This window comes from Leucopleurus acutus, assembly GCF_964270905.1.
Source record: "Leucopleurus acutus genome assembly, chromosome: 11".
Classification (NCBI taxonomy): domain Eukaryota; kingdom Metazoa; phylum Chordata; class Mammalia; order Artiodactyla; family Delphinidae; genus Leucopleurus; species Leucopleurus acutus.
In genome coordinates, this window is record NC_139152.1 from 2,690,566 (window position 1) to 2,717,667 (window position 27,102).

A 27,102-nucleotide genomic window follows, 5' to 3' on the forward strand; every position below is an offset into this window, starting at 1 on the left:
ACATATTGACACTGAGAACATTATGTAATTCGCTTAACAAACATTCAGTGGATGCCTTTGTGCCACGCCACAGCCAGCTTTTGCTGGCAGGAATATTAAGAACGAGATGTGGTCCTGTCCTGCATTAAAAGAAAATCACGAAATAATGGAACTAATGTGTTGAGTGTATATAAGAAGTAAAAGGCGTATATTCAGGATTTATCTTTGTTTTAACTTCAGTTTTGAAGTTTACTCTAGGCAGACCCTTAAACTGCTAAATCAGCCTCTTCACCTTGATTTGAGGCTTCGTGTGGCGTAGTCTTCACATATAAGGTTATAAAGCTCAACAACTTGCTTATTCTTAGTGGTCTCTGAGATCCAACCTTTTAATTTAGCCTTCCCTTTTGGAGCACAAACAGAAGGATACTCAATGGACCCCCTAAATGTTTTTGGTGTTATGGTCCTTACTCATTTGTAATCCTAGCAAGCTGAAAACAAATATGCCTTCGAGAATACCCCTCTATCTTATACTTCTCCTGCAAGAGAGACCCTGGACAAACATACGCCTCTCAGGTCACACCCTCATAATAACTGATATAAAGCCGGGCTACAGAAGGGTTCATGAGATACACCTGCACGACCTTCATCAGAAAACAAACCTTACTGTGAACAACGGGAATCTGGAAAGTTTCAGCAGCGTTAGCCTGAGTTTGTGCTTAGTGAGAGGGCTACAGTCTTTGAAAAGAAAAATCTCTTTTAGGGGGAAGTCAATTTCTAAAGTTTCATGAAAAGTTAAAAAGATAACCTAAAGCTAAAGGCAAGAAAGTTCAGAGCTCCAAATCCCGAGCCCCACTTCATAACCATTTTTCACGTGTGTCTATCTGACTCCTCAAACAAACTTTATAGAATGGGACTGTCTTACATTTATCTTCCAAAACAAAAAGTCACGACAAATACAAAACCCAGAACGACATTTCTTATGCTATAAATGTTTAGTAAGTACTTAGAATATTAGTTCTGTACTAAGCAGGGTCCCTTCCTCAGCATCTCTTACAGACGACCTACTATTACCACTTGTTTAGCTGATGGAAGAACTAACCAGGCAATCCCTGAGGTTCAATTAACTTTCTCATTCCCCTCATCTACATCCTGGGGACAGAGGTCTTCTCATTGACCAAATGTGGGTCAGGCTCCCCTGACCTCTCTTCTCAACTGGGCCCTGACTTTTGGGCGTTCATGTTCATCTCTATGTTGTCCAATTCCCCCAGGAATTCTAAGTTGGTTTGTATCTGACGGGGTCCCTCATCGCCCACTATCCCCGGGGCGATGTCTGATCACTCTGCCTGCCTTAGGCAAGAATCCAGTTAGGGTGGTTTAGCCGGAATCTCCCCCTATCCCTGATGTTTCCTCCTTAGGAAGTGTCCATCCACTGACCCCCACCTGCTCCTTGGCTGTAAATTCCCACTTTTCCTTGTTGTATTCAGAATTAGGCACTGTCTCTCTCTCCCTCACTGCAAAACCCCACTGCAGTGGCCCCTAAACCCATCACGATGGTCCTGAATGAAGTCTGCCTCACTGTTCTTTAACAAGTGAGTAAGTACCACTAGGAGTTCACGTCCAGGGCCACTAGTGAAACCGAGTCCCCCTAAAACTGACCTCCTCTGCCGACAGTTTGTGATTAACCTCTCCAGGGGAAACTTTATTCCGTTTCTCGTCCTGAACCCGCTCCCCTGAGAGTGAGGGGCACCACAGAAAAGGGGGGACTGAAACCACGTGCAAGCCCCTGTGTCTATATCCTTCGAAGCAAAAGCCTTTTGCTTTAGTCTCTCAGCCCTCTCCTGAGTCTCAGGAGGCTGACTCCAGAGGGAATGACCAGGAAATGTGAAGACGTAGAAGCAAAGAAGAGCTCTGGGTCAGGAACCTGGTAACAATTCAGACTGCACACCAGCCACACAGCAGAGCCACCAAACTCCCCGTTCCCTGGAAGATACGGATAAAGGCCTGACACACGTTCCTAAGCTGTCTCTAGAGGAAGCAGACCCCCACAGATGAAAACTACTGACCATCAGAGAATGCAGGCCCCAGGCCGGTTGCAACTGGAAGACTGGTGATGCTCGAAACTTCACCTTGTCGCCAACCAATCTGAGAGCTGCGTACGAGCTGATCATGCGTCCTGCGACCCTCTCCCTCACACACTGCCTGTAAAGCCCCTTCCCCGAAAGCCGTCGGGGAGCGTGGGTTTCCAGCACGAGCTGCCCGTTCTCCCTGCCGGGCCCTGCAATAAACGCTGCACTTTCCTTCACCACAACCCGGTGTCAGTAGATGGGCTTTGCTGCGAGTGGGTGAGCAGATCCAAGTTTGGTGATTTTGATTCACTAGGTGAATGAGATCAATAAACATTAATCAGAAATCTTACCACATAGAGAAATGCTGGGTTCTAAAAGTAAAAACTCTCTCCAAAGGTTTCAGATTTAAAGAGCTTTACGGTTTGTTAAAGTTAGATGTGTCTCTGAAAACGGCAAAAGGTTTGAAACATGAAAAAAACAGTGGGAATCATTTAAAAAATAAAATGTGATCATTTCCTCTTAGTTTTACAACTCAGAAATCTGTTGTCAATTTTCCTTTAAGCATGCATTACCACTCCAGCAAAACAAAACATCTCCTATTTCTTGACCCAGATATGGAGACAAATATTCTGTACTCAAAGTTGTAAGGAGATAGGAAACAGAGTTTAGAATAAAATGAATCTTGAAATCTGAACTACAGAGCTGCTAACTGCATTTTGCCTATTTACTCCTTATTCAGCTAAAACCTATCCTATTGTATTCGGTACAAGGAATCCTACTCGAATAGAGAGCAGAGTGTGTGGGCCCCGCCACTGAGGGAAGAAACCTCCTGCTGAGCCCACCTCTTCACGGCCATGAGAGCAGCGTAAGGCTGGAGGTATTGCAAGGACCTGCTTCAGTATCTGGAAACTTGTAAAATCGAGGAAAGTAAGGTCATTCACCAACAAGAAGGCAGACAAGTGAGTACAGACGAAGGCGGTGCACATCAATGGGCAGTAAGCGGAGAAAACGCTGCATGAGGCACTGAAGCCATCACGCGCTGACGAGTGGAGGGGACAGGAGGGGACGCATAGCGTGCACCCTGCGGGGACGGGCGGCCGGGGCACAGGGAGGTAGCCAGTGGCACGTGTCCCGCAGCTCTTCTTCTTTGCTCTTTCAATAGAGATGAGAAAGCACCTTCGATTTAGTTCTTGCCTTGAGGCTTGCCTTTCCACAATAAATCATTGACTGTATTTTAGCAAACCATGCAGTGGTTAAATATTTGTGTGTGTGTGTGTGTGTGTGTGTGTGTATACTTTACAGGACTTCCCCACAGTAAAGCTCCAGGGCTATACACTAATGAATTACAAATTATGGGAAGAAAGTCTGGGCGTGGGAAAGAAAACAAGGCAAAGGAGGGAGAAGAGAGGGTCACACTCTTTGAACAGGCCAGGCAACTGAAGGCTGATGCTGAATTTCAAAGGAAAAACCAGGTAGGCAGTTGGCCACAGGCGAAGACGGTGGCCTCCACCCTGCCGTGCCCGTACACACACACACACACACACACACACACACACACACACGCTGCGGCTGACGACACCTGCTCCGCCCAGTCCTCTGAGCTCTGGCACCTGAAGTGCTCGGGCTGCATTAGGGCTGCAGCCAAGCACTTCTCAGCACTGTTACACCTTCACAAGACAGAGGGATGGACGTGAAAAGCAGTAACACGCTTGTTGCCTGCCGTGTGGAACACAGTAATGACCTTATCAGGACAGTTCATTTTCTCCTCTCTCTAGCCACTGGGAGTAGAAGGAAGGCCAGCCCGAGCTGTGCCGGGTGCACAAAAGGAACCTCCTGACCTGGCCAGGATCTCGATAAGTAACCAAGGATGCCGGTCTAGATTACAGGGAGCCCACCCAATCGCTCCGCCTTGCAGGCCACAGGACGACAGAGGAGCAAAGAGCCAAGTACGCTTATCTGGTGACGAGGAGATTCGACAGCTTATCTGTACAAGGGCTCCCAAGCGGAGGCCAGGCTCTGGGGGAGACTCCCCTGTGACTGGCAGTTATTTCAAGGCTGGGTTAGAAGCAGGTGTGTGTGCGTGTACACACAGAGAAGCTGGAGGAGCAGACACGGGCAACTGGCCACTAGTCACATCATGACTGCAGCTCCAGCATCACATCCCACAGCACAGACTGCAGACACGCAGCATCTCCAGCTGAAAGCTTGCGACGGCTGCAGCTCCAGTCACTGTGTGTCCACAGGCTTTGGCTTCTCATCACACAGTGCTTCACAGGCACCTGGCCTTGGGGGTGCAGGTGGGAGGGAGGGGCTCCCTATCACCCGGAAGGCAGGGCAAGATAGACATGTACCTGTAGCTGTGTGTACACATCAGAGACGGGTATCTGTGCTACTAGAGAAAGACAGGCTACACACAGGAATTGAATCTCTTAATGCTGAAGTAGGAAACAGAACACGACCTGTGACAGGCTGAAACACCTGTGAGTGTGTATAAGGAGGCCCATGTATACGCCTGCAGTGGCGAGAGGGGGCCGGCAGGATGGGAAGAAAGATCTGTGCAGAATGGCCCTTAGCCCGGAATTCAGCTTTAGGATAGCTTAGCACTCTGCTTAACTGGGAGGGTGGAAATGTTTCAGAATATCATAAAAGAGCCCTTCAAGAACAGAAACCAGTACCAGGGCAGGGGGCACCAAGGGCATCTCCTTCACTCACTCCGGGCTGAACTCGTGCTGCCTTCTGGGGGCTGGCCTGGTGCGCCCCACCTCCACCCGCTGCTCTTCTTGTGCCCACGCCCCCCCTTCTCCATCTCTCCTCCTGACCCACCCACATGAAGAATCTTCATTTCCACTCCACACTCACACCAGAACTGTCATCTATCTAAGAATCTAAGAGGGATCTTGGCTGCTCTGACAGAGCTGTCCTTGCTGGATTTATGTCTGCCACAGTCAATCAGGAAATCATATTGCAAAAGCAAATTCTTTCTGAAAATTTTATACACCATGAACAAAACCCATGGATTAATGATTTCCAGACATCACCCCTTCCACCTTGGGAGTAATCCAGGCTTTGGGTGGAAGAAAAAGATTTGGGAAAAACAAAAATTAGGAAGACTGTTTTTCTCTACCCATTTTCTTTATTTGGGAATAAAACCTTCACACAATCACTGAATTAATCTCTCTTCCCCCTACTTCTGAAAGTTAAAATTCCTTAGCGTGACACACACTCTGGTAGACGTCACCATTTCAGTGTTTCTAGCTGCTGAGGTTTAAGCAAAGGTTTACTATCGGAGGATACAACAGTGACTATGACAAAAGAGTTCAGCTCAGGAATACCAGAAGCCCTACAAACTGTGGCTGATATTATATAAGGTAACCAGCCAGGGTAATTCAAGATTCAATAATCTGGGACCCACCAAGCCCTTCTCCGGAAGAAGGGCCCCTGTGCCCTGATTCCCCGATCCCCCTGATCCAACACAGGGCTCAGTAAGTGCTGACTGAAGATCAATTCTGAAGTGTAGGGTCAGAGCAGGGCGGTCCCACTGGGATGCGAGATACAGAGTGCTGAGAACGAGCAAACCCACACATTCCGATTGAGCCGAGAGACCCTGAGGGAGAAACTGCAGAGTACGGCAAGGAAAAAATGGGGTGCGGGGCAGTCCAAGGGGAAGGTTCCAAGGAACCAGAAACGGGGGTACACGTGAGGCTACCTGATGTAACAAAGAATAAGCAGCTTCTGGTACAGTTGTAAAGTGACCTGATAGCGGGGAAAAAAGTTAAGTTTGTGCAGAATCTTCGTATTGGTTTTATCAACCAGGCTCTAGTCCCACCTTTTCGTACTCATAAGAAACCTATCATGCACATGGACCCATATCCAAATTTTGTAGCAATTTCAGTGAGGGAATACAAAGGATAGAGACCATGTTTCTGATAGAATCAGAGGACCTAACACTTTATGGGTGTTTAGAAAACAGAAAACAACGGACAAGTGACACAGAAACTCCCAACTCTAGAAAGCAAGCAAAGAAGAAAAGGGAGAGGAGAACGTAGGAACACCTTTCTTCACCATGTTAATCTGTCCCTGTTATTAGTGCTTTCCCTGGTTCCCTCCAGGGAGCATACTTTTGGTGTTGTGGACTTGAACAGCAACGAACAGGAGGAAAAGCTCTCTCTGTGCTTTAAGCAAACTGCCCAAATGTACGCATCACACAAGTTGGGGGGATTCTTCATACTCAGTTGCCTTGTGGGCTCTAGCAGCTATAACCTTCTTATATATGAGATGCTACTGCTGACAAGAAATAGAAACATGGGGAGCAAAGTCTCTGCCATCTTATTCATCTAAGCAGTAACAGCTCATGACACTTGGTCTGATATGTTTCTGTCATTTGTCTAGCAAGCCATCCACATATCATTCCCCAGATGTGCCGTTTCAAAGCACAGTGCAGAGTCATCCTATAGTGGGCACGTGTGTTTCAGCCTATCCTGTGAGTCCGGTGAGGCACGTTCTATGTACCTGGAGGTTTTCAGCTTTCCCTGACTCCATTACCATGCCTGTCTCAATGATCATACATTTCTGTGCACGAGAATAAAGCAACAGGTTCACGTGTTAAGACACACTCGTACGTTTATGTGAACGCACGCACACACACACACACAAACGGAATGTGGTCTGACTGGGAGGGCCCAGGCTCCTCTGAACTGGAACTCCTGCATCTTAGCATCTCTTGCATCAACGACAACTTGTACGTTCCAGGGAAGCACGGTTGTTTGCCCAGCTGCTTGTCTTACCTATGATTAGGTTAGTTGCTTCCCTCATGGAAAATTTTTGTTAGTTAGCCACGGAATTCACTGAGGTGGTCCTCAGCATCTCATGATCTTAACTAGGAATTTTATCTACTTGAACACTTCTCTGGCAAGAGCAGCTGTGGCATCTCACACCTTATAGCACCACATGTTAAGCAGACACAGTGGTGTCCTTCTTTAGTGCCAGGGAAGGCCATGTGACTGGCTGTGGCCAGGGCCACGGCCACGGCCACTAACACGATCATTCAAACACCGCAGCCATATGCATGCAGGCCCTTGGCTGGTGATTATGTTAATTACTGGGCATCTAGCTTCAGAAACTGTGGTGAAAAAAGGCTTTTTTACCCAGAGGCTACCCTTAACAGAGACAGATTTGTACCAGTCACGTTGTGTGCTACAATATCTTTGCACTGCATTGATGACTGTGCAACACTGCAAAGCCACAAAGCAGTTAACAGCATGGGCTCTGGAGACAGACTGGCTTACCTCTGGGGCCTGCAACCTTCTAGCTATGAGACCTGGGACAAATTACTCTGAGGACAGTATACCTTATGAGGCTGTAATAATCCACGTGTCCATCACACGGTAAGCTTCTTCAGTAATTAGTGACCATTATTATTTCCAAGAACCTGCTTTACCATCTGTAAAATGGGAATGACCATTCTCATCCGTGTGAGGATCTGAGCACATGTAAAATGCAAGGTACTCCTGATAACTCCAGCTGACATTCTGACCCCGAGGACACCTGAACCCCATCATTTGCACTGAGCTCCACCAATGACCGGATGGCTACAAAATGGCACATGAAGAGATGAGAAGCACAAAGAAGAACTGGAAAAGCAACACAACAGACCAGAGGTCAGTAAATAAACGACAGTCCACGGACCAAATCCGGCATCACTGCCTGTTTTTGTACAGTCCATCACTAAGAATGCTTTTTCACATGGCTGGAAAAAAAATCCAAAGGGTATTTGGTGACATGTGGAGATCATCTGAAGATCAAATTTCAGTGCCCATCAATAAAGTTCTATCAATCACAGTCATATTAACCTCCACTCACTGACATACTGTCTGAGGCTGCTTTCCCACTGCAGAGCAGAGCTGAATAGTTTTGACAAAGAGTAAAGTTCACAAAGTATGAAACATTTACTATCTGGACCTTTATAAAAAGGTCTGCCAATCTCTACAGTGGACCTATTCCAGATAACAGGGTAACTATACTATTAGGGAGGAGATGCTTATAATTTTCTTACAGATTACTTAAGAAATAAATAATAATTACTGTTAAAAAACTCAATTCACAATGAATAGTACTTGTATTAATAGTAATATCAACACAAAACAAAACACTGGCTAAACAGAAAACTGGATTTGGCAATGGGCATAAAAAGAAAATTCACAGTTGCAGGAAGTTCTAATTAGTAAAATTTGATCTGGACAAAATCCCTGATTGATAAATAAAGTCATTATAAAGTTTAAATATGGAAAAGAATTGATACTAAAATGATTCAGTAAAATAAGAATATGGAAAAAGATGGACATTTTCAACCTCACGCCTGGAAAACTGAAAAAGAAACTGAATTAACTTAGTTTCAGTTCCAGCAAATATTCAGTGAAAATCCCTTGACATTGGTATAACCTGATTTAGATGTTTGTGAACAGATCAAATGTTTCTATTGAGTCAAGTATTCTCAAGGTTAAACAAGGATAAAACACTAAGTATATCATTCTGAGCACAGAGGAAGTTATTTTAGTGATCATCGAGGTCATCGACACCTGCCTCCTCGCCCCACTTTCTAAACGAAAAATTCAACGCCCGGGGAGGTGACCCGGGCCGTGAATGTGGCTGGACCGAAGTCACTCGGCGTCCAAGTGTCATAGCCACCATGGAACACATGGGCTCGTGCAGGGCTGTTTATGTGAACAGTGCCTGTAGGCAAGTTACCTTTCTGAATCACAGTGGGGCTTTCGGGCTGCGTTCTCTGCCTGGGACGTTTCTGAGAACCAAGCTTCCCGGTGATGAGCACTCTGGCGATCCTCCTGCATCCCGTCCACCGCCGTGGCATCCAGGCCGCATGGCCTCCTCCAGGACAGAGCCAGAAGCTCTGACATCCCTCCCGCCCACCCTCCACAGGTCGCCACGGCACACGAAGGTCATCGTGATCCACCCGCGCTGGCGGCACCAGCCGTGTGGCTTGTCACCCTGCCCCAACACCTGTGGAGGTTGGCAGTAAGTCCGCACGTGCTTTGACATGCCTCCCCTCAAAAAGTAAAGCCTAAGACGCCCTGGTCCATTCAGCACAGACGGTCTCAGTGCCTCGCGCTGAAGGAACGAACACAGTAGAGGTGGTGGTGTGTGACTTCCGATAATGGGTCATAAAAGTCCCTGTGGCTTCCTCCTTGCTCCCTTCTCTTGAATCACCCATTTTGGGTCCGGATGGTGAGGAGCTGAAGGTTCCTGCCAGTATGAGCTGTGGGCGAGCATCCTGGAACGGATGCTCCGTCCCCACCAAGCTTTGGACAACTACAGACCCAGCTGACATCCTCACTGCAACCGCGGAGACACTCATGCAAGAGCTACCCAGCCAGGCTGCTTCCGAATTCATGACCTGCAGAAACCACTGACCTAACAGGGGTGTATCGCTTTCAACGCTGCCAAGTTTTGGGGTAATGTGTTATGCAGAAATAGAGAATTAATTCACACCCTAAGCAGTATCCACAGGGAGCTTCTGAGAGTTCAACAGATTTACAGTATATCTGCTTGGCAATCGCCTACTGCTCCTTCAAGATGCGGCACAATGTAACCTCCTCTGTGAGCCCTTGAGCCTCCGGTGCAGACCTGGGTTTTCCTATGGCACCTCGTATTCTTTTTTCTGTTGGAGAAAATCTGTCCTTTAGTATTTGTTTTATAGTCTTGAAACATGTATTTCAACCCAGGTACCTAGTGCAGTGTAGGTACATAGTAGACTCCCAATAAATATTTTTGAGTTAATTTTCTCATTTCAGTCAGTTTTAAACCAAACAATAAAAACTTCAAACCGCACTTACGGACTTATTCTGTGTGACCTTAGGACCCAGGCGTCAGTAATGGACTGCGGAGAATGTGCATTTTAGTTTGTAAAAATATGAAGTCAGGGATAAACACCCTGGTTCAATTCTGGAGGATGTAACAGTGTGAATACTAGATTTCAAATAGTGACCCATCAACAAAATGACTGTGAGAATCTGAACATTTACGATTTTTTCATTTAATACCCAAAATGCCAAAAGAAAAATCTGAATAACTTATTTTATATTCACGTGAAAAGGAACCCAGACAGTGTAACAGCTTTTGGGGTTTGACAAATCCCTCCTCATGCAGAAAGTCTGTGATTCTAGTCTTGAAGAAGAGAGAGAGGTATATGTTCACTGTTGACTATCTTTCAATGAAAAGAAATGAAGTCTTGCTAACAAGTGGTTTGCCTTAAAACCTGAATTTTCACCGCAAAGAACTAGCCATCTGTTTTGAATATTATAAAGACTAAGCCTCTATTTGTGCTCCGCTTTGATCTCCTAGGATAACAGGAAGACAGTGATACAGTCCAGCTACACCTCAATCAAGTGTGCGCACTTAATTTATCCCAGAAACGCTGACTGACAGATCCAGCTGGAAACTGTAGTCTCGTCATCCCAGGATCAGGAAGAAGGAGGCAGACACATCAAGGGAGAATAGCTTTTTGTTTTGGTTGATGATGCATTTTTGTGTCCAAGAAAATATTCCTTTAACCCAAAACAGACAGTAACCCTAAAGACAGAGAGAATGTATAGAAAATAACAAATTAGGGAGAAGCTGAGGACAAGTTAATGAAAGAAATACTGCAGAACCCTATTGTAACAAGACTGTTGTTAAATAGTTCAGATAAAATGTGAGTCAAATCATATCCTCCAAAACATAACTCTATAGAATAAAAATGTGATACAGTAGGCAAGTGTTAGGCCTATCTTCCAAAACTGGTATTAAAAGGGGTCCCACCACACGTTAACTGAGGGGTGGCTGGTAAACCTGACAATGTATTCTAGGAGGTGGACTGGGAAGCCGGCAGTCCACGTCATAACCGCGTCAGGTTACAGGATAACCTGTTAGGGTACAGAGTAGATTAAAAGATGAAAATATCTACTACAAATGCATAAAATACAGGCAACTTTCCTTTAGGGTAAAAGCTCACCGGTTTTTATTTCAAAAACGATTTATTGGGCTCCGTAGGGCCCCCCCATTTTCAGGGGACTGTGAAAAACAATTAGGATGTGAAGAGTTTTATTTTGCATGAAGTACAAGGATATTTTTATTGTCCAGGAGGAATGTCTGAGTCACGAATGATACTACACACAGCAGGAAGCCCGCACTTCCTTATTAGTCAAATGCTCGTAATTGTTAAGGTAAGAACCCATGCCTCTGAGAGCTTATGTTCCAGAGATGTCTAAAACACTGCAATTTTCAGTCTAAGAAATACATCAAGTGAGTCACAGGACAATGTCACCTTAAATCATTCAGCAGAAACTACAAAAATGTAGGATGTACCTGTGGAACACTGTTAACTCTGTCTTAAAAATACACTGAGAGGGGCTTCCCTGGTGGCGCAGTGGTTGAGAGTCCGCCTGCCGATGCAGGGGACACGGGTTCGTGCCCCGGTCTGGGAAGATCCCACATGCCGTGGAGTGGCTGGGCCCGTAAGCCGTGGCCGCTGAGCCTGCGCGTCCGGACCCTGTGCTCCGCAACGGGAGAGGCCACAACGGTGAGAGGCCCGCGTACCGCAAAAAAAAACAAAAAAAAAAACAAAACACTGAGAGAAAGGTCTCTCCCCCAGATTACTCACAACTCACTCACGTGGCCTAAGAAGAGGTCCTTGCCTCACTGAGCTCGTGTGATCACCAAGCCTGTCAAGAATCACTTATAGCCACCGTGCAGGGGTGGTGCTCCTGCTTCTTTCTACGGCCTGAAAATAACCCTCAGGTCAGAAAACTTCAGAAGAAAGTGTCACCTGCCGCCAAGGGTGCTTCTTAAAGGTGATTAGGTCTGACAACGTCTGTGGCTGACCTCCCGCACAGATACCTGGGAGAGGTGTCTACACTGTTGCTCAGGCAGTACTGGTGACATCACTGATGATTCAGTAAAGAAGACATTTCTTTTGCTGCAGGAAAAATTAATTACTAGGATTGTGGGTTACTTGTGCAATGGGAGGAATGTTACTATATTAGGAGAGAGGAGAAATCTATAAAGTGAAGAGGAGCATCAAAGGATCTTGTAAATATTCGAGGATTTTTACCACAATCACTACCAATGTCACACAGTCCTTTACTAAGCATTTCCTGTGTGCCAGGCAGAGGGCTAAGTGCACTGAATACATTAGTACATGTAATCCTCCCAAGAACCTTCACTATAGGTTTTATTACTGCCATTTAACAAACGAGGAACCTGATGCTTAGAGAACAGGTTGAGTGACTTGTGGGAAATCACACAGCTACCGAGCTGGACTCAGATCAGATCTGGAGCCAAAGCATGCTATTTACCACCAAACTAAATGGCCATAAAGTAATATAACTGCCGTATAGGGGACACAGGAGAAAACATGCTTTGTCAGTTTCACAGGTAGGACGTGATAGGAGAAAATAAAAGAGACAGGATAAATAAAATCAGAAACGAAAGAGGAGACGTTACAACTGATACCAGACCAATACAAAGAATCATGAGGCTACTACGAACAGCTATATGCCAACAATTTGGACAGCCTAGAAGAACTGGATTAATTCCTAGAAACATACAACCTACCAAGACTGAATCATGAAGAAACAGAAAATTTGAACAGACCAATAACAAGGGAACTGAATCAGTAATTAAAAACCTCCCAAGAAAGAAAAGCTGAGGACCAGCTGGTTTCATTAGTGAATTCTACCAAACATTTAAAGAATTAACACCAATCTTTTAAAAACTCTTCCAAAAAAATATAAAAGGAGAGAACTCTTCCAAGTTCATTTTACAATGCCAGCATTACCTGATACCAAAACCAGAAAAAGATGCCACAAGAAAAGAAAATTACATGCCAGTATCTCTGATGAACATAGACGGAAAAATTCTCGACAAAATATTAGCAAACCAAATTCAACAATACATTAAAAGGATCATATACCATGATCAAGTGGGGTTTATTCCAGAGATGCAAGGATGGTTCAACATCTGCAAATCAATCAATGGGACATACCACATTAACAAGAGGAAGGAAAAAAATCACATAGTCATCTCAATAGGTGCAGAAAAAGCATCTGACAAAATTTAACATCCACTTATTAAAAAAAAAAAAACTCAACAAAGCAGAAACAGAGGGAACATTCCTCAACATAAAAAAGGCAATATAATGACAAGTCCACAGCTAACATAATACTCAATGGTGAAAAGCTGAGAGCTTTTCCTCTAAGATCAGGAACAAGACAAAGATGTCCACTCTCACCATTCTTGTTCAACATGGTATTGGGAGTCCTAGCCAGAGCAGTTAGACAAGAAAAAGAAATAAAAGGCAGCCAAATAGAAATGGAAGAAGTAAAACTATCACTGTTTGCAGATGACATGATATTATATGCAGAAAACCATAAAGACTCTGTCAAAAAACTGTTAGAACTTATAAAAGAATTCAGTAATATTGCAGAATACAAAATTAATACACAAAATCAGTTGCATTTCTATACACTAATAACACACTATCAAAAAGAGAAATTAAGAAAACAATCTCATTTACAATTGTATCAGAAAGAATAAAATACCTAGGAATAAATGTAACCAAGGAGGTAAAAGACCTGTTCCTTGAAAACGGTAAGACATTGATAAAAGAAACTGAAGAAGACACAAATAAATGGAAAGATAGCCTGTGCTCATGGATTTAAGGAATTAATACTGTTAAAATGTTCATACTACCCAAAGAAATATACAGATTCAATGCAATCCGTATCAAAATTCCAATGGCATTTTTCACAGAAACAGAACAAAGAATCGTAAAATTTGTATGAAACCATAAAAGACCCCCAAATAGCCAAAGAAATCTTGAGACAGAAGAACGAAACTGGAGGCATTATGCTCCCTGATTTCAAATATATTTCAAAGCTATAGTAATTAAAACAGTATGGTACTGGCATAAAAAGAGACATATACATCAATGGAACATAATAGAGAGCCCAGAAATAAACCCATGGATATATTGGTCAATTAATTTATGACAAAGGAGCCAAGAATACACAATGGAGAAAGGACAGTCTTTTCAATAAATGGTACTGGAAAACTGGACAGTTACATGCAAAAGAATAAAACTGGACCAAAATCTTACACCATACACAAAAATTAACTCAAAAAGGATGAAAGCCTTGAATGTGAGACCTGAAACCATGAAACTCCTGTAAGAAAACATAGGTGGTAAGCTCCTTGACATAGATCTTGGGGATGAATTTTTGAATCTGACACCAAAAGCACAAGCAACAAAAGCAAAAATAAACTAGCGGGACTACATCAAACTAAAAAGCTTCTTCACAGCAAAGGAAACCATCAACAAAATGAAGACAACCTAGTGAATGGGAGAAAATATTTGCAAATCATATATCTGATAAGGGGCTAATATCCAAAATTTATAAAGAAGTCATACAACTCAATAGCAAAAAATTCAACTAAAAGTGGGCAGAAGATCTAAAAGGACATTTTTCCAAAAAGACATACAGATGGCCAACAGGTACATGAAAAGGCACTCAACATAACTAATCATGAGGGAAATGCAAATCAAAACCACAACGAAATCACCTCACACTTGTTGGTTATTACCAAAAAGACAAGTGATAAGTGATGGTGAGGATGTGGAGAAAAGGGAACTCTTGTGCACTGTTGGTGGGAATGTAAATTGATGCAGCCACTATGGAAACCAGCATGGAGAGTCCTCAAAAATTCAAAATAGAACTACCATATGATCCTGTAATTCCACTTCTGAGCATATATCCAAAGGAAATAAAATCACTATCTTGAAAAGATATCTGCACGCCTGTGTTCCTTGCAGTGTTATTTATAACAGCGAAGACACACAGACAACCTAACTGTCCACTGATGGATAAAGAAAACTGTGGTGTATATATACAGTTACCCTTGAAAAATGCAGGGGTTAGGGGCACTGACCCTCTGAAGAGCCAAAAATCCGTGTATAACTTATAGTTGGCCTTTTGTTCTGTGGTGCCTCTGTATCCATCGTTCCATAACTGCAGATTCAACCCACTGCCCATTGTGTAGGACTATACTATTTACTATTGCCAAAAAAAAAATATCTATGTATAAGTGGACCTGTGCAGTTCAAACCTGTGTTGTTGAAGGGCCAACTGTACACACACACACACACACAGTAATATTATTCAGCCAATAAAAAAGAAGAAAATCCTGCCATTTGTGACAACATGGATGGCCCTTGAGGGTATTATGCTTAGTGAAATAAGTCAGACAAAGAGAAAGACAAATACTCTACAATCTCACTTACACGTGGAACCTAGAAAAACCAAACTCATAGATACAGGGGACAGATCTGGCAGTTGTCTGTGGTGGGGTTTGGGGGTGGGTAAAACGGTTGAGGGGGTCAAAGGTGTAAACTTCCAGTTATATGATAAATATGCCCTGGGGATATAAGGCATGGTGTCTATTGTATATCTGAAAGTTATTAAAAGAGTAGACCTTAAAGTTCTCATCACAAGAAAAAAACTGTAATGATGTGAGGTGATAGATGTTAACTAAACTTACTGTGGTGATCATTTGGCAATATATACACATACCAAACCATTATATTGTGCATCTTGGATTAACAGAATGCTATTTATCACTTATATCCCAAGAAAATGGGGGGGGAGGGGGTTGCCACATAGAGAATGAGCTTTGGTTTAAATAAACGTCAGGAGAATAGTCAAAATGTAGGCAAAGATCATTGAAGTCAGGTGCTTATAAAGCTCCCATTCTTCTATTACCTCTCTGCCGAAACCATTCTACACTGTGTGTGCAACCAGATGATTATTTTCTCTTATGATTTAACTTGGAGTACCTCCTCACTATATTATTATAAGGTTCTTTTTCTTTTTCTTCCTTCAGTGTTAAATATCACAAGCCTAGGGCCAATGCACAGTTAACCTGGGAGGTTACTAACTTCCTAAAGTAAATACCTTTTTATCCATAGCATCTCATCCTCTATGACAGGGATCCCCAACCCCCGGGCCACGGACCGCTACTGGTCATGGCCTGTTAGGAACCGCGCCGCATAGCAGGAGGGGAGTGGCGGGCAAGCGAGCGAAGCTTCATCTGTATTTACAGCCGCTCCCCATCGCTCGCATTACCACCTGAGCTCCACCTCCTGTCAGAGCAGCTGCGGCATTAGATTCTCATAGGAGCGCGAACCCTACTGTGAACTGCGCATGCGAGGGATCTAGGTTGCGTGCTCCTTATGAGAATCTAATGCCTGATGACCTGAGGCGGAGCTGAGGCGCTGATGCTAGCGCTGGGGAGCGGCTGCAAATGCAGATCATCATTAGCAGAGGTTTGACTGCACAGAGACCATAATAAATCAATTGCTTGCAGACTCATTTCAAAACCCTATCAGTGAGTGGCAAGTGAAAACAAGCTCCCACTGACTCTGCGTTATGGAGAGTTGCATAATTATTTCATTATATATCACAGTGTAATAATAACAAATAACAATAAAGTAGAAATAAATAATAGAAATAATAATAAAATGCACAATAAATGTACTGTGCTTGAATCATCCCGAAACCATCCCCCCACCCCCCAACCCCTGGTCCGGGGAAAAACTTCCTTCCACGAAACCGGTCCCTGGTGCCAAAAAGGTTGGGGACCGCTGCTCTGCGAGATGTCTAAAATAACAGCATAAAAAAGAAACATATTCTTTTATCTATAAAGGAAATGATGTTATCTGGCAATCTGCTCTCCAGAAAACTCTAGAAAGTCAATATTCAATAAGTATTAATTGAATGCCTGTTATTGCCAGACAAGACAGAGTGACTTTTCGTGTTAGTTTACACTGCTCCTTGCTGACTTAAGACTAATAAAGTAGATTTGAAGACAAAGAATATTCCTGGAAAATAAAGAGGGATATCTCATAATGACAGGGAGGTCAGTTTATCAAGAGTATACAACAATCAAAAATGGGTGTGCAAATAATAACAGAGCTTCAACATACATGAAACAAAAATTGAGAATTCAAGGGACAAACAATAATTCCAATTATACCTGGAGATTTTAATACTCCTCTCTCAGCATTTAATAGACTGCCCCCCACTCCCCTGCCAATTTTTAGTAAAGTCATAGGAGATCTGAGCAACCCTGTCAGCCACCTGGACCTATCAATATTTACAGAAGACTGTGTGCAATAACTAAAGAATATCATTCTTTTCAAGAGCTCGTGGTAAGTTCACCAAGATGATCATTTTCTGGGCCATAAAGCATAGGTCTGAGAAATGATTACATCTAGTAAGGCTCATACTTTGCTGGTACACATGGTGTTTTTAAAAATTTTTACACACAAAACATTATTTATGTTCTTAAGTTTGATAAGGCAAATCATCAACTTCAAAAGCTTGAAACTTTGTTAAGAAAATCTGTTCTCTGTAGAATTAGCAAGTCAAGACTTGGGCAATGTTTAGGGACCACTCATGCATTTCTTCAGGTAAAACCTTTATAATATAATTATATTCACAGCACATTTTAGAAAACTTGAAATACTCTACCACAGAAACTCCAGCTGTGGCCAGCTAATTGCAACTGCACTTTGTTAAACCAACGACTGTTAATATTTTAGTGCAGTAAGATCAATAGTGCAATAATTAAAAAAAAATTGGTAGCATTTGAACACTTGTTAGGAGTTAGATGCTGTTGTGGGAGAAGAGAAAGGAGAACGGAGACTCAGGAACAAGGTCATGTGAAGGTGGCTCATTTCTCAGTCTCCTGGTGAGGTTACCTATGGGCCGTGTTTCCTGTGACACCACGGGGCTGGGCTTCCTGCTGAGGCCTGCACAGAAGCCCCTGTGTTCTGCCAGAAGAGACAAGGCAGCTTCACCCTGGCGGAGGAGCCTGCTGAACTGCATTCAGCTCCTGCGCGGCCCCAACAGGCTGCACGATGCCCAGCTCCACCGCCCCCCGCCAGCGTGTAGTGTAGATAAAGAGAAGCACACGGACTTGCTCAGCTGCAGCTGTCTGGCGTGCGGGGTTCAAAGAGCTTTTTTTTAATTGGAGTATAATTGCTTTACAAGGTTGCGTTAGTTTCTGCCGCACGGCGAAGTGAATCAGCTTGAGGTAGACACATATCCCCTCCCCCTTGGGCCTCCCCCCCACGCCCGCCATCGCACCCATCTAGGTCCCCAGTGAGCACCAAGCTGCGCTCCCTGTGCTATACGGCAGGTTCCCACTGGCTACCTGTTTTACACATGGTAGTGTATTTATGTCGATCCTAATCTCCCAGTTCATCCCACACCCCTTTCCCCACCCGCTGTGTCCACACGCCCGTCCTCCACTTCTGTGCAGATGGACCTAGAGTCTGTCATACAGAGTGAAGTAAGTCAGAAAGAGAAAAGCAAATACTGTACATTAATGCACGTATGTGGAATCTAGAAAAATGGTACGGATGAACCTCTCTGCAGGGCAGGAACAGAGACCCAAAGAGCTCTGTGGTTGGCAGCACGCATCTCAGCTTCTCTCACAGCCTCAGGATAAAGCCACATGGAAAGTTTCCCGTCTTCACAGTGCACGCCTCTCTCCACAACTTACCTCATTGTTCTCCTCGGCTGTGTTTGCAGCGAGAGGTCTACACGACCCTCATCATTTTAAGGAGGGTGACACCAAGACACAGACTCTTCAGGAAGAAACAACTCCAGAAGAGTGAGATCGCCAATAAGCACAGGCAGTGAATCCAGGGGTGCAAGGCCACCAATACGTGTGAACTTACTCATCATAATTATTATTTCTTCTAAGAAAAGGATTTCCTCAGTCAAACCTCCAGGGCATGGGATCAAAGAGAGATACTGACACAGCTGGACTATATTTTCTAGCCAATTGGCCTGGAAGGGAGAATCTAGACAGTGTCCTGGCAACCGTTTAACACGGCAGCAATCCATAGAAGAGGGAAAAAGAACTCTGTAGACCGACTTTTTAAAAAGCCTTCTTTTGCTTCTTTATTTCTCTTTATTTATAAGGACAGTTTGGGGGTAATATCCAAGCTCTAGGGGTTGTCCAGGGTAGGCACTCTGGAAGAATTACTGACCCTGAGAATGCAGAGCATTCTTCTATAGACAGAAACTAAAGGTTTTAGTCCACAGTATAGGTTTTTTTTTTTTTTTTAAGACTATATACTTTAACTTATCATAAAAAGTATATCCCAAACCTACTGGCAGAGTATCTGATCAATTTTCTATTTCCAGTTTGATGTAAGTCACTATAAACCTTACCAGGACACTGTATATCATGCTAGACAGAGTAGTTTATAAATAAAATAACAACAGGAGAAATTTATCAATAGTTACATGCCCTGGAAGTTCTCCCAAAAATGCATAAAAGAAATTATAAAAGTGACTATTAACACACAACAAGAAAAAAAAGCCACAAACCCCAAAGCCCACTATGTCAGAAGCATAGCAATACACACAGGAATCAGGTGAGATGAGAAGGCAGAGAGCACACCACGGATTTAGTGAGTTACAGAGAAACAAGCGTGAGATGATCGTGTGAAAAAAAGTGACGGCAAACAAACAGCACGCATGTCTGTAGTTAAGGAGAGCCTTTCTCACCGTGCTGAACAAATGGCTGCCCTAGGAGCACGTGGACGGCTATGCCCATATGCCCTCCTCCTCGTCCTACGGGACGGCAGAGACCCCAGAGCAGCGTGGGAACGAAAAGAGCTGGTTAGTATTCAAAACAGAGACACAAGCACACTGTAGCAGCAGCAAACAGTCTCTAACCTCCTGACCCTTTTTACATGAGGCTCTGACTCGTAATTAGTTTGTCACTGTACTTCCAGCCTTCCGACCTCTCCGAGACGCTCTCTCTATCCACTGCTGGATCTGGGCAACATTATCAAGTGAGAGGCTTTTCTTTATTTTTTGCCTTTTCCTCAACCTTTCCCCATTCCTGTTTGCCTCCCACTACTGCGAGGTATCCAATTCCTTGTATGTATGAGCGAAACCTGTTTCAAGGAAAGGATCTAGTACTCGTCGTATACACACTGGCATAAACTTAATGCCAGGTATCAAGAAGCAGGCAGAACAAGCAAAGTGATGTCTGGCAGAGGGACAGACTGCTGACATCAGGCAGACGGCTCTCCATTCTGCCTGCGTCAAAGATTGTACTGCTTTCCGTCTAAAATATAAGGCCTGCCGCAACTGGCTAGGAAATGTCATCAAACCATGACTATACCTTCCGAATCTTAGAACAAAATTGCATTTGCGATATTATTGCTGCTTTCACCTGCAATATTTCTTTTTCTTCTCCTAAGACAAAGCTATGCTATCGTTTGGAGGAGATGCTCAGTGGGGGAGTTTGCCTTGACTCTTCAGTCATATGGATGTAATTACTTAACTATTATTTTTCTCCCTCAGCCGTATATTTTAAGATTGAGTGTGATGGAGATGTTGAAATCTGACTTTTGGCAATGGGATATGAGGTAATCTGTTCACTACTCTCCCCCATCCATCATATTCAAGATCTTGGGAGAGTTTCCTTCTTCCAAAAAAACTGGCATTGAATATGGTTCCCCTTCAGGCTGACTCATCACTGCCTCTTTTGCATTGATGAGAAATTGAAGGCAACAATTTAAGAATGACATAGATGGAAATGGGAGCGAAGAAACTAAGTTTCAATCTTCACGTCTACTAGGTGATGAGCAGAGATCTTAAAATTTGCAGTTAAATAATATTCAATAGTTATTACCGTTACATTGCACTGTGTGTGCCTCACTGAGCTTACAAGGAGAGTTTTGTTTTTCTACTGAGGCAGGACAGTTTCTTAAATAAGAAAAGCAGGACAGTTACAAATTAGTGAGTATCTCTGAGAAGATTAAATTTTTTTCTCATCTCAAGGATTCTTTAGTGTCCTCAAATCTGCTGAGTATCTCCTCTTAAAATAGTCAGAATCATGTACCACCCTCCTCTACAGAAACTGACTCTGTGTTAAAAAAAAAAAGTTTTCAGAAACTGATTATTTTTATTTTTCTAACTCATACCCCAGAATCTGTAATGTGCTAGTACAAAATATATCCAAATAAAAGCATACTGGTTTTCACAAGACAATCAGAAGCAGTCTTACCTGGTCTGGGGAGGGTTTATGATTGGTTTGACTGGAATGGGAGGATCTGAAGTGGTCGTCCTCATAATTGTCGGCCATGAGCTTCATCCGGTTTTGTGTCTAAGAGGAAATGATGCATAAGGTTAAATTCAGGTAAAATTTCTGTGACACACTGCAAGGTAACAAGTGCCTTAAGAATGTCCTAAGAAAGGATAAAACGAATCCTGTCCAAAATAAAATAAGTTAAACATAGGATTTCTGAGGATTTTGGGGGAAGAAAGTTTAGACACTATTATGGACTGAACTGGGTCCCCTCAAAATTCATGTTGAGGCCCTGAACCCCAAGCCGACTGTGTCTGCAGACAGCCTTTAGGAGATAAATTAGGGTTCAGCGAGGTCATAAGGTGGGGCCCTAATCTGATGGGACTGAGGCCCTGTAAGAAGAGGAAGCAGGAGATGAGTCCCCCTGCCGCGTGGGGACACGGTGAGGAGGAGGCCTCCGTGAGCCAGGAAGAGGGCTCTTCCAGGAACCAAGGCAGCTGGCACCTTGATCTGGGACTTCCCAGCCTCCAGAATGGTGAGAAAATAAATTTCTGTTGTTTAAGTCACTCAGTCTACGGTACTTTGTTATGGCAGCCCGAGCAGGCTAAGACAAGCACCTAAATTTCCACAGGAATTCTGGAGGGAGGAGTAACCTCCCTAAATTAAGCACTTTATTGCAGTGCTTGTTTTTATTTTTTAAAATAAGGATTGGATTATACTACATATAGGATAGAACTCTGCTAACTCTATTTCTTCACTTCATGATATCAATATATAGGACCCATCTTTCCAGGTTACCATAAAATTACTCACCCTTTTTAACAACTATTCCATTTGGGGGGGATGTTATATAACATACAGACCATAAATATTGGGGGAAAAGTTATCATTATCTGTAAATGAAATCATTATATACCTAGAAAATCCAAGAGAATCAATTGAAAAATGATTACAATTTACAATAAAGTTCAGCAAGGTGATCAGACAGAAGCTATATATTAAAATTCAATAGCTTTTCTTTACACCACCAATAAACAATTCAGGTTTTGGAAATGAACTGAAGATTCTGAAATCCTTCTCTTCAACCCTAGACCAGAAGAGGATTATTATCCCACTGCCTCTTCTCCATGTTCACCAAAATGGAGGACTGGATTCGTAATTCTGTGTGCTTGGTTAATTTAAAACCCAGGTGAATGTAATATATATATATATATATATATATATATATATATATATATATATATATATATATGTATAAAACATTTTAGAGAATTCCCTTTGCAAAGCAAGCAACTCAGAAAATGCACGGTACAAACACTATGCATAAAATCAAACAGCAATATTGTTAAAACCTGAAGTTTTAAAAGCATTAAAAATACATTTGTTAACATTATATGATTCAAAAATGTTCACTGTAGATAATCTAAAACACAAAAAGAAAAAAGAAAAATTACCTGTAAATCCCTCTAACCAGTGATAATCATTGTTAATATTTAGGTGCACCTGTTCAGCCTCTTCCCTATGAACATAAAAAGTAGCATGCTTTTCCGATTTATTCTCTATTTCTGCTATGATATGGTATTTTTTAAATTGCTATATCTTATGGTATATTTCGATATCTGGTAGGACATGTTGTCCTTCTCTACCAATTCTGCTTTGTCAAAATCTGATTGACACATTTTCTTTTCTAGATGAATTTAAAACATTTTGTCTAGATCCATAAAAAAGTTTAGAGAGATTTTTCTTCGGTATTTTTTCACATAATGATGCCTGAGCAAGGGTAGGGCCCAAGTGCCTGGGCCTGAATTCTAGTTCTGCCTCTTACCAGCTAGCTCAGCTGGGGCAAGCTACTCGGAGCCTCAATTTCCTCACCTTTAAAATGAGAATAACAATACCTTCTCCCCATAAGACTGTTGTTAGGATTAACCGAGTTAATACAAGCTCTTAGAAAGGTGCGTGGCATACAATCGACACCCAATAAATTTCAGCTATCACCACCGTTATGAACATTTCTTTTCAAGGCATTAAGTATCACTCTAAAACCTAACTTTAACTGGCTGCATAGTATTCAGTTGAATAGATGTTTAACAAGTCCCATATTGCCGGGCACTTGGGCTCTTTACATTTTCACCTAGTAATATATGAACATTGCTAAGCCAGTTCCTCCCTCCAGGATATAATGACAGCAGAAAAAATACTTATCAAGAAATTGTCTGTGATATCAAATTTCTCTTTTCTGAGATGACTTACAGGGACCTTGAAAATATGTAGGGCACTCTTTCTTATGTCAGACCGTACTTATGACAAAGGGAGAGTCGTCTGCAAGGCAGCTCTGGGGAAGCATGAGGGAGAGAGCAAAGGGCAAAGGGGCGCACCGGAAAGCGACAACATGCTGCACCTCACTCACTTTCACGTGGGTAAGAAACATTTCCCCGTGGACTTTAACAGGACCCTGCAGCAAAAGTACACGTGGATAGTTATTATCTTGGAACATGACACGCAGTCTTAATGCCTGATACCGAGTGTGAGTTTAAAATCTTAGAGAAGAACTAATAAAGCACATGCAAATCCACTTTCAAGGCAGGATGTATCTCAAGTATTCCTCAGGAATGAGAATGAAAGCCTCGCACAAGAACTGATCACAGGAGACAGATAAGACCAGTTACTTATTTGATCCATGTAAGCGAATGAAGAAATAGCCCTAAGAACGTCTCCATTTCTGAAAGACATGAGGTTTATCAAAGTTAACTAGTGTTCCCAGGTCAAATATTCATTAATTTGGTGTGAAGTCTGTTTCCTGCACAGTCAGAAGTTGAGCACTAAGTATCGGACAGCTCGCAGCGCAGTAGATATTATACAGATCATATAAACGACACTCTGCTCAAGAATCTCTTGTTCTACGCTCTTCTTAAGACTAAGACCAGCAAGCATGGAAGGTACTTTATATCCAAATACTTTCCCTCTTGAACCATGCCACGTGCATGTGCAGAGAGCCGAACTCCCATGGTCCCACGACATGAAGAATAAAGTTGTTTGAAGGAAGGAAGGAGAAAAAAAAAAGGACAGGAGGAAACTTGCTGAGATAAACTTTTTAAGCTGTAAACGCATATCTGTGTATATAGGTATACATACCCTCCCAGAGGAAAGGTTCATCGTTTATTCTGTTAATCTTTTCTTTTAGGACTAAGATGTCAATGCTCAAAAAAGGTGGTACAGAAACTATATGTTTCACAGAAAAATACTTAGTTAGGCTAAGAAACAGTACATGTTGGTTATTCAAACCCAGGTATTAAAAGGTTGGAATTCTGATCAGAGTTACCTGGTTGTTCACTAATCTTTCCTTTCTGGTTTCTGATAACGCTATTAACCTACCTAAATGAGTTTTAGAAAAACTACTACTTAGAAATATTCTGAGATATTTTAGAAAACATATCATAAATAAGTCTTAACCTAACTAGCATTATTTCCAGTTATAATTATCTTTAAGAAAGCATTAAAATTATTTCTGCCTATATTTGTCAAAGTTTAGAAATCATTTTATTATAGTGAATTTTAATTAAACTTTAATTTGCTATTTTGGTATTTGATATACAAAATGAGAAAAGCATAATCTTCATCATTTTCAGGTGGGTTGGACTCTGTTGGTTATAAACTTAGCAAAATTTCAACAAATTACCTATGAGCTTTATTTTAAACTTCATTTCATGAAAAAGTATAAGTAGTCATTCATTATTCTATTTTTTAGTTTTTTTTTTTTTTTGCGGAACGTGGGCCTCTCACCGTTGTGGCCTTTCCCGTTGCGGAGCACAGGCTCCGGATGCGCAGGCTCAGCGGCCATGGCTCACGGGCCCAGCCGCTCCGCGGCATGTGGGATCTTCCCGGACCGGGGCACGAACCTGTGTCCCCTGCATCGGCAGGTGGACTCTCAACCACTGCGCCACCAGGGGAGCCCCATTAATTATTCTTGAGTTGTTCATTTTATACACACTTGACTGAAGATTATCCTTCTAGCTGGGAAAGCTCCTTTTCCATTGGTTGGACAGCTTTGGGGGGACTCCCGTGAAGCAGTGTGGTAGGCAGGGGATGGCAACTAGATTAGAGGAGACAACTGTGCTGAATTTAGCCCGACAGCAGTCATGGTCAGACTACCTTCACATCCTATTTATTTTCTCAGCTGGAGTGCAAGGTCTAATAGAAAAGTGTGCTTCCTACTGACTTTGTTTTGCTTTTTAAAGAAATCAGTTAGCTAGTTTAATTTTGGTCCTGATTAGGACCAAAATGTGGAAGGAATAACCATCCTGTGCATTCTGTGTACGGTAGCAGACTTTCTGTGTCCTTCTGACATGACATTACTCTTGCGTTCCGGCAAACATGCGCTAAGCTCGTCTTGTACATTTCTTGCCCCAGATCTGGAATCAGCTGGTTTACCAAAGAGCTCATTCATTCAGTGGGACAGGAGCGGGTGCTGGGTGCTCAGTGCTGCTGGATTACTGCTTTCTGGTTGTTTCAGTTGAGAGGTAGGAAAAACTTTCTTTCTTATTAAGAGGGAGAAAATTATAAATTAACAGTGATATTTTCAGTTTAGATTTAAGATTCTAGATCTGCATCTTAAAGAATAAGTTCTTACTTAACTTCTTTGATTTTATACATCTTTTTTCCTGTTATGCTGAAAATCCTTGGTTCCTAACAATAATGACATAATTACTTTTTATTTGCTGTATCCATCAATTTAATTCTTTGAAAATACCAATACCAACGTAATCACTATCAATATGCCTTCAGAATGAACTTTAAAATTTCTCTGCATTATATTTGCTTCTCATTGGAGTATATCTTACTGAGAATGTACAGAGAAAAATCTGTAATATATAAGGTTAGTTGAACTAATTCTCTGCTGTATGTGACTATGCAACAATTTAATAAATAACTAGATTCATTTGTTTCAGTTTGTTTACAAAATTCAGGAATTGCTTTCCCCTCTTTCTGATGTAATTTTATTTTTGATTATGTAAAACATCCGTATGATTCTAGAGTCAAAACTATATAACGAGGTATAACGAGGTACTTTCAGAGAAGACTTGCTTTCAATCCTGCCTTCTCTATCCTATTCCCTTCCGCTTTTCACAGGAAATTTTTGGTGTAAATTTTAAATTTACCTTTAAATTGTTCTTTATGTAAGTGTAAGCAAGCATACACTCTCACAAACATTTATGAATTTACCCACTTTTCTCACATAAGAAGTAGAATATTAAATACACTATTCTGCATCTTGCTTTTTCATTTAACAACATATTCAAGTAGTCACTTCATAACAATAGAGATGTTTCCCATTCCCTTCTACAGCTGCACAGTACTCTCTACTCCATTGGATGTATTATAATTGATTCAACCAGTATCCCACTGTTGGGTATCTGAGTTATTTCTAATCTACTGCTACTACAAATATTGTAGCAAACACTATAGTAGCACACACGGAATTACCTTGTATATGTGTTATTTTGTAATTTTGAAAATGTGTCTTTGGGACAGATTCCTAGAAGCTTCACTTCTGGGTCAAAAAGTGAAAACATAGGTAAGTAATTTTATTACATGTTGCCAAATTCCCTCCACAGGAGGTGTGCATTTTGCACTCCCACCAGTAGAGTTTTACGAGTGTGTGGCATGCGCAGCCCTGTCAACTGAATATGCTGTTAAACCCTTCCTTGACTTTGGCCAAACAGCACCTCAGTTTGACTTTACCTTAATATGAGTGCGGTCGGGCATGGATTCATGTTTAGAGACTATCTACATTTCTTCCCCATGATCTTCCGTTCCTATCTTTTGACTATTCCCCCCACCCCCCATTAAGTTGTTATCTTCTTCTCCATTTTTAGGAATGCTCTTTTTTGGGATA

The 27,102-nt window shown here is 42.3% G+C and overlaps 1 protein-coding gene across 6 annotated transcripts in view; it reads right to left on the minus strand.

Moving 5' to 3' along the window:
- The window catches only part of ERC1 (ELKS/RAB6-interacting/CAST family member 1), a 399,625-nt gene that overhangs the window by 37,913 nt on the left and 334,610 nt on the right, over positions 1-27,102 (minus strand). For all 6 annotated transcript variants that reach the window (XM_082850733.1, XM_082850731.1, XM_082850730.1 and 3 more), the window contains one exon: positions 21,189-21,287. In XM_082850733.1, coding sequence (XP_082706859.1) covers positions 21,189-21,287 — 99 coding nt within the window. The remainder of the gene's footprint in view (positions 1-21,188; positions 21,288-27,102) is intronic.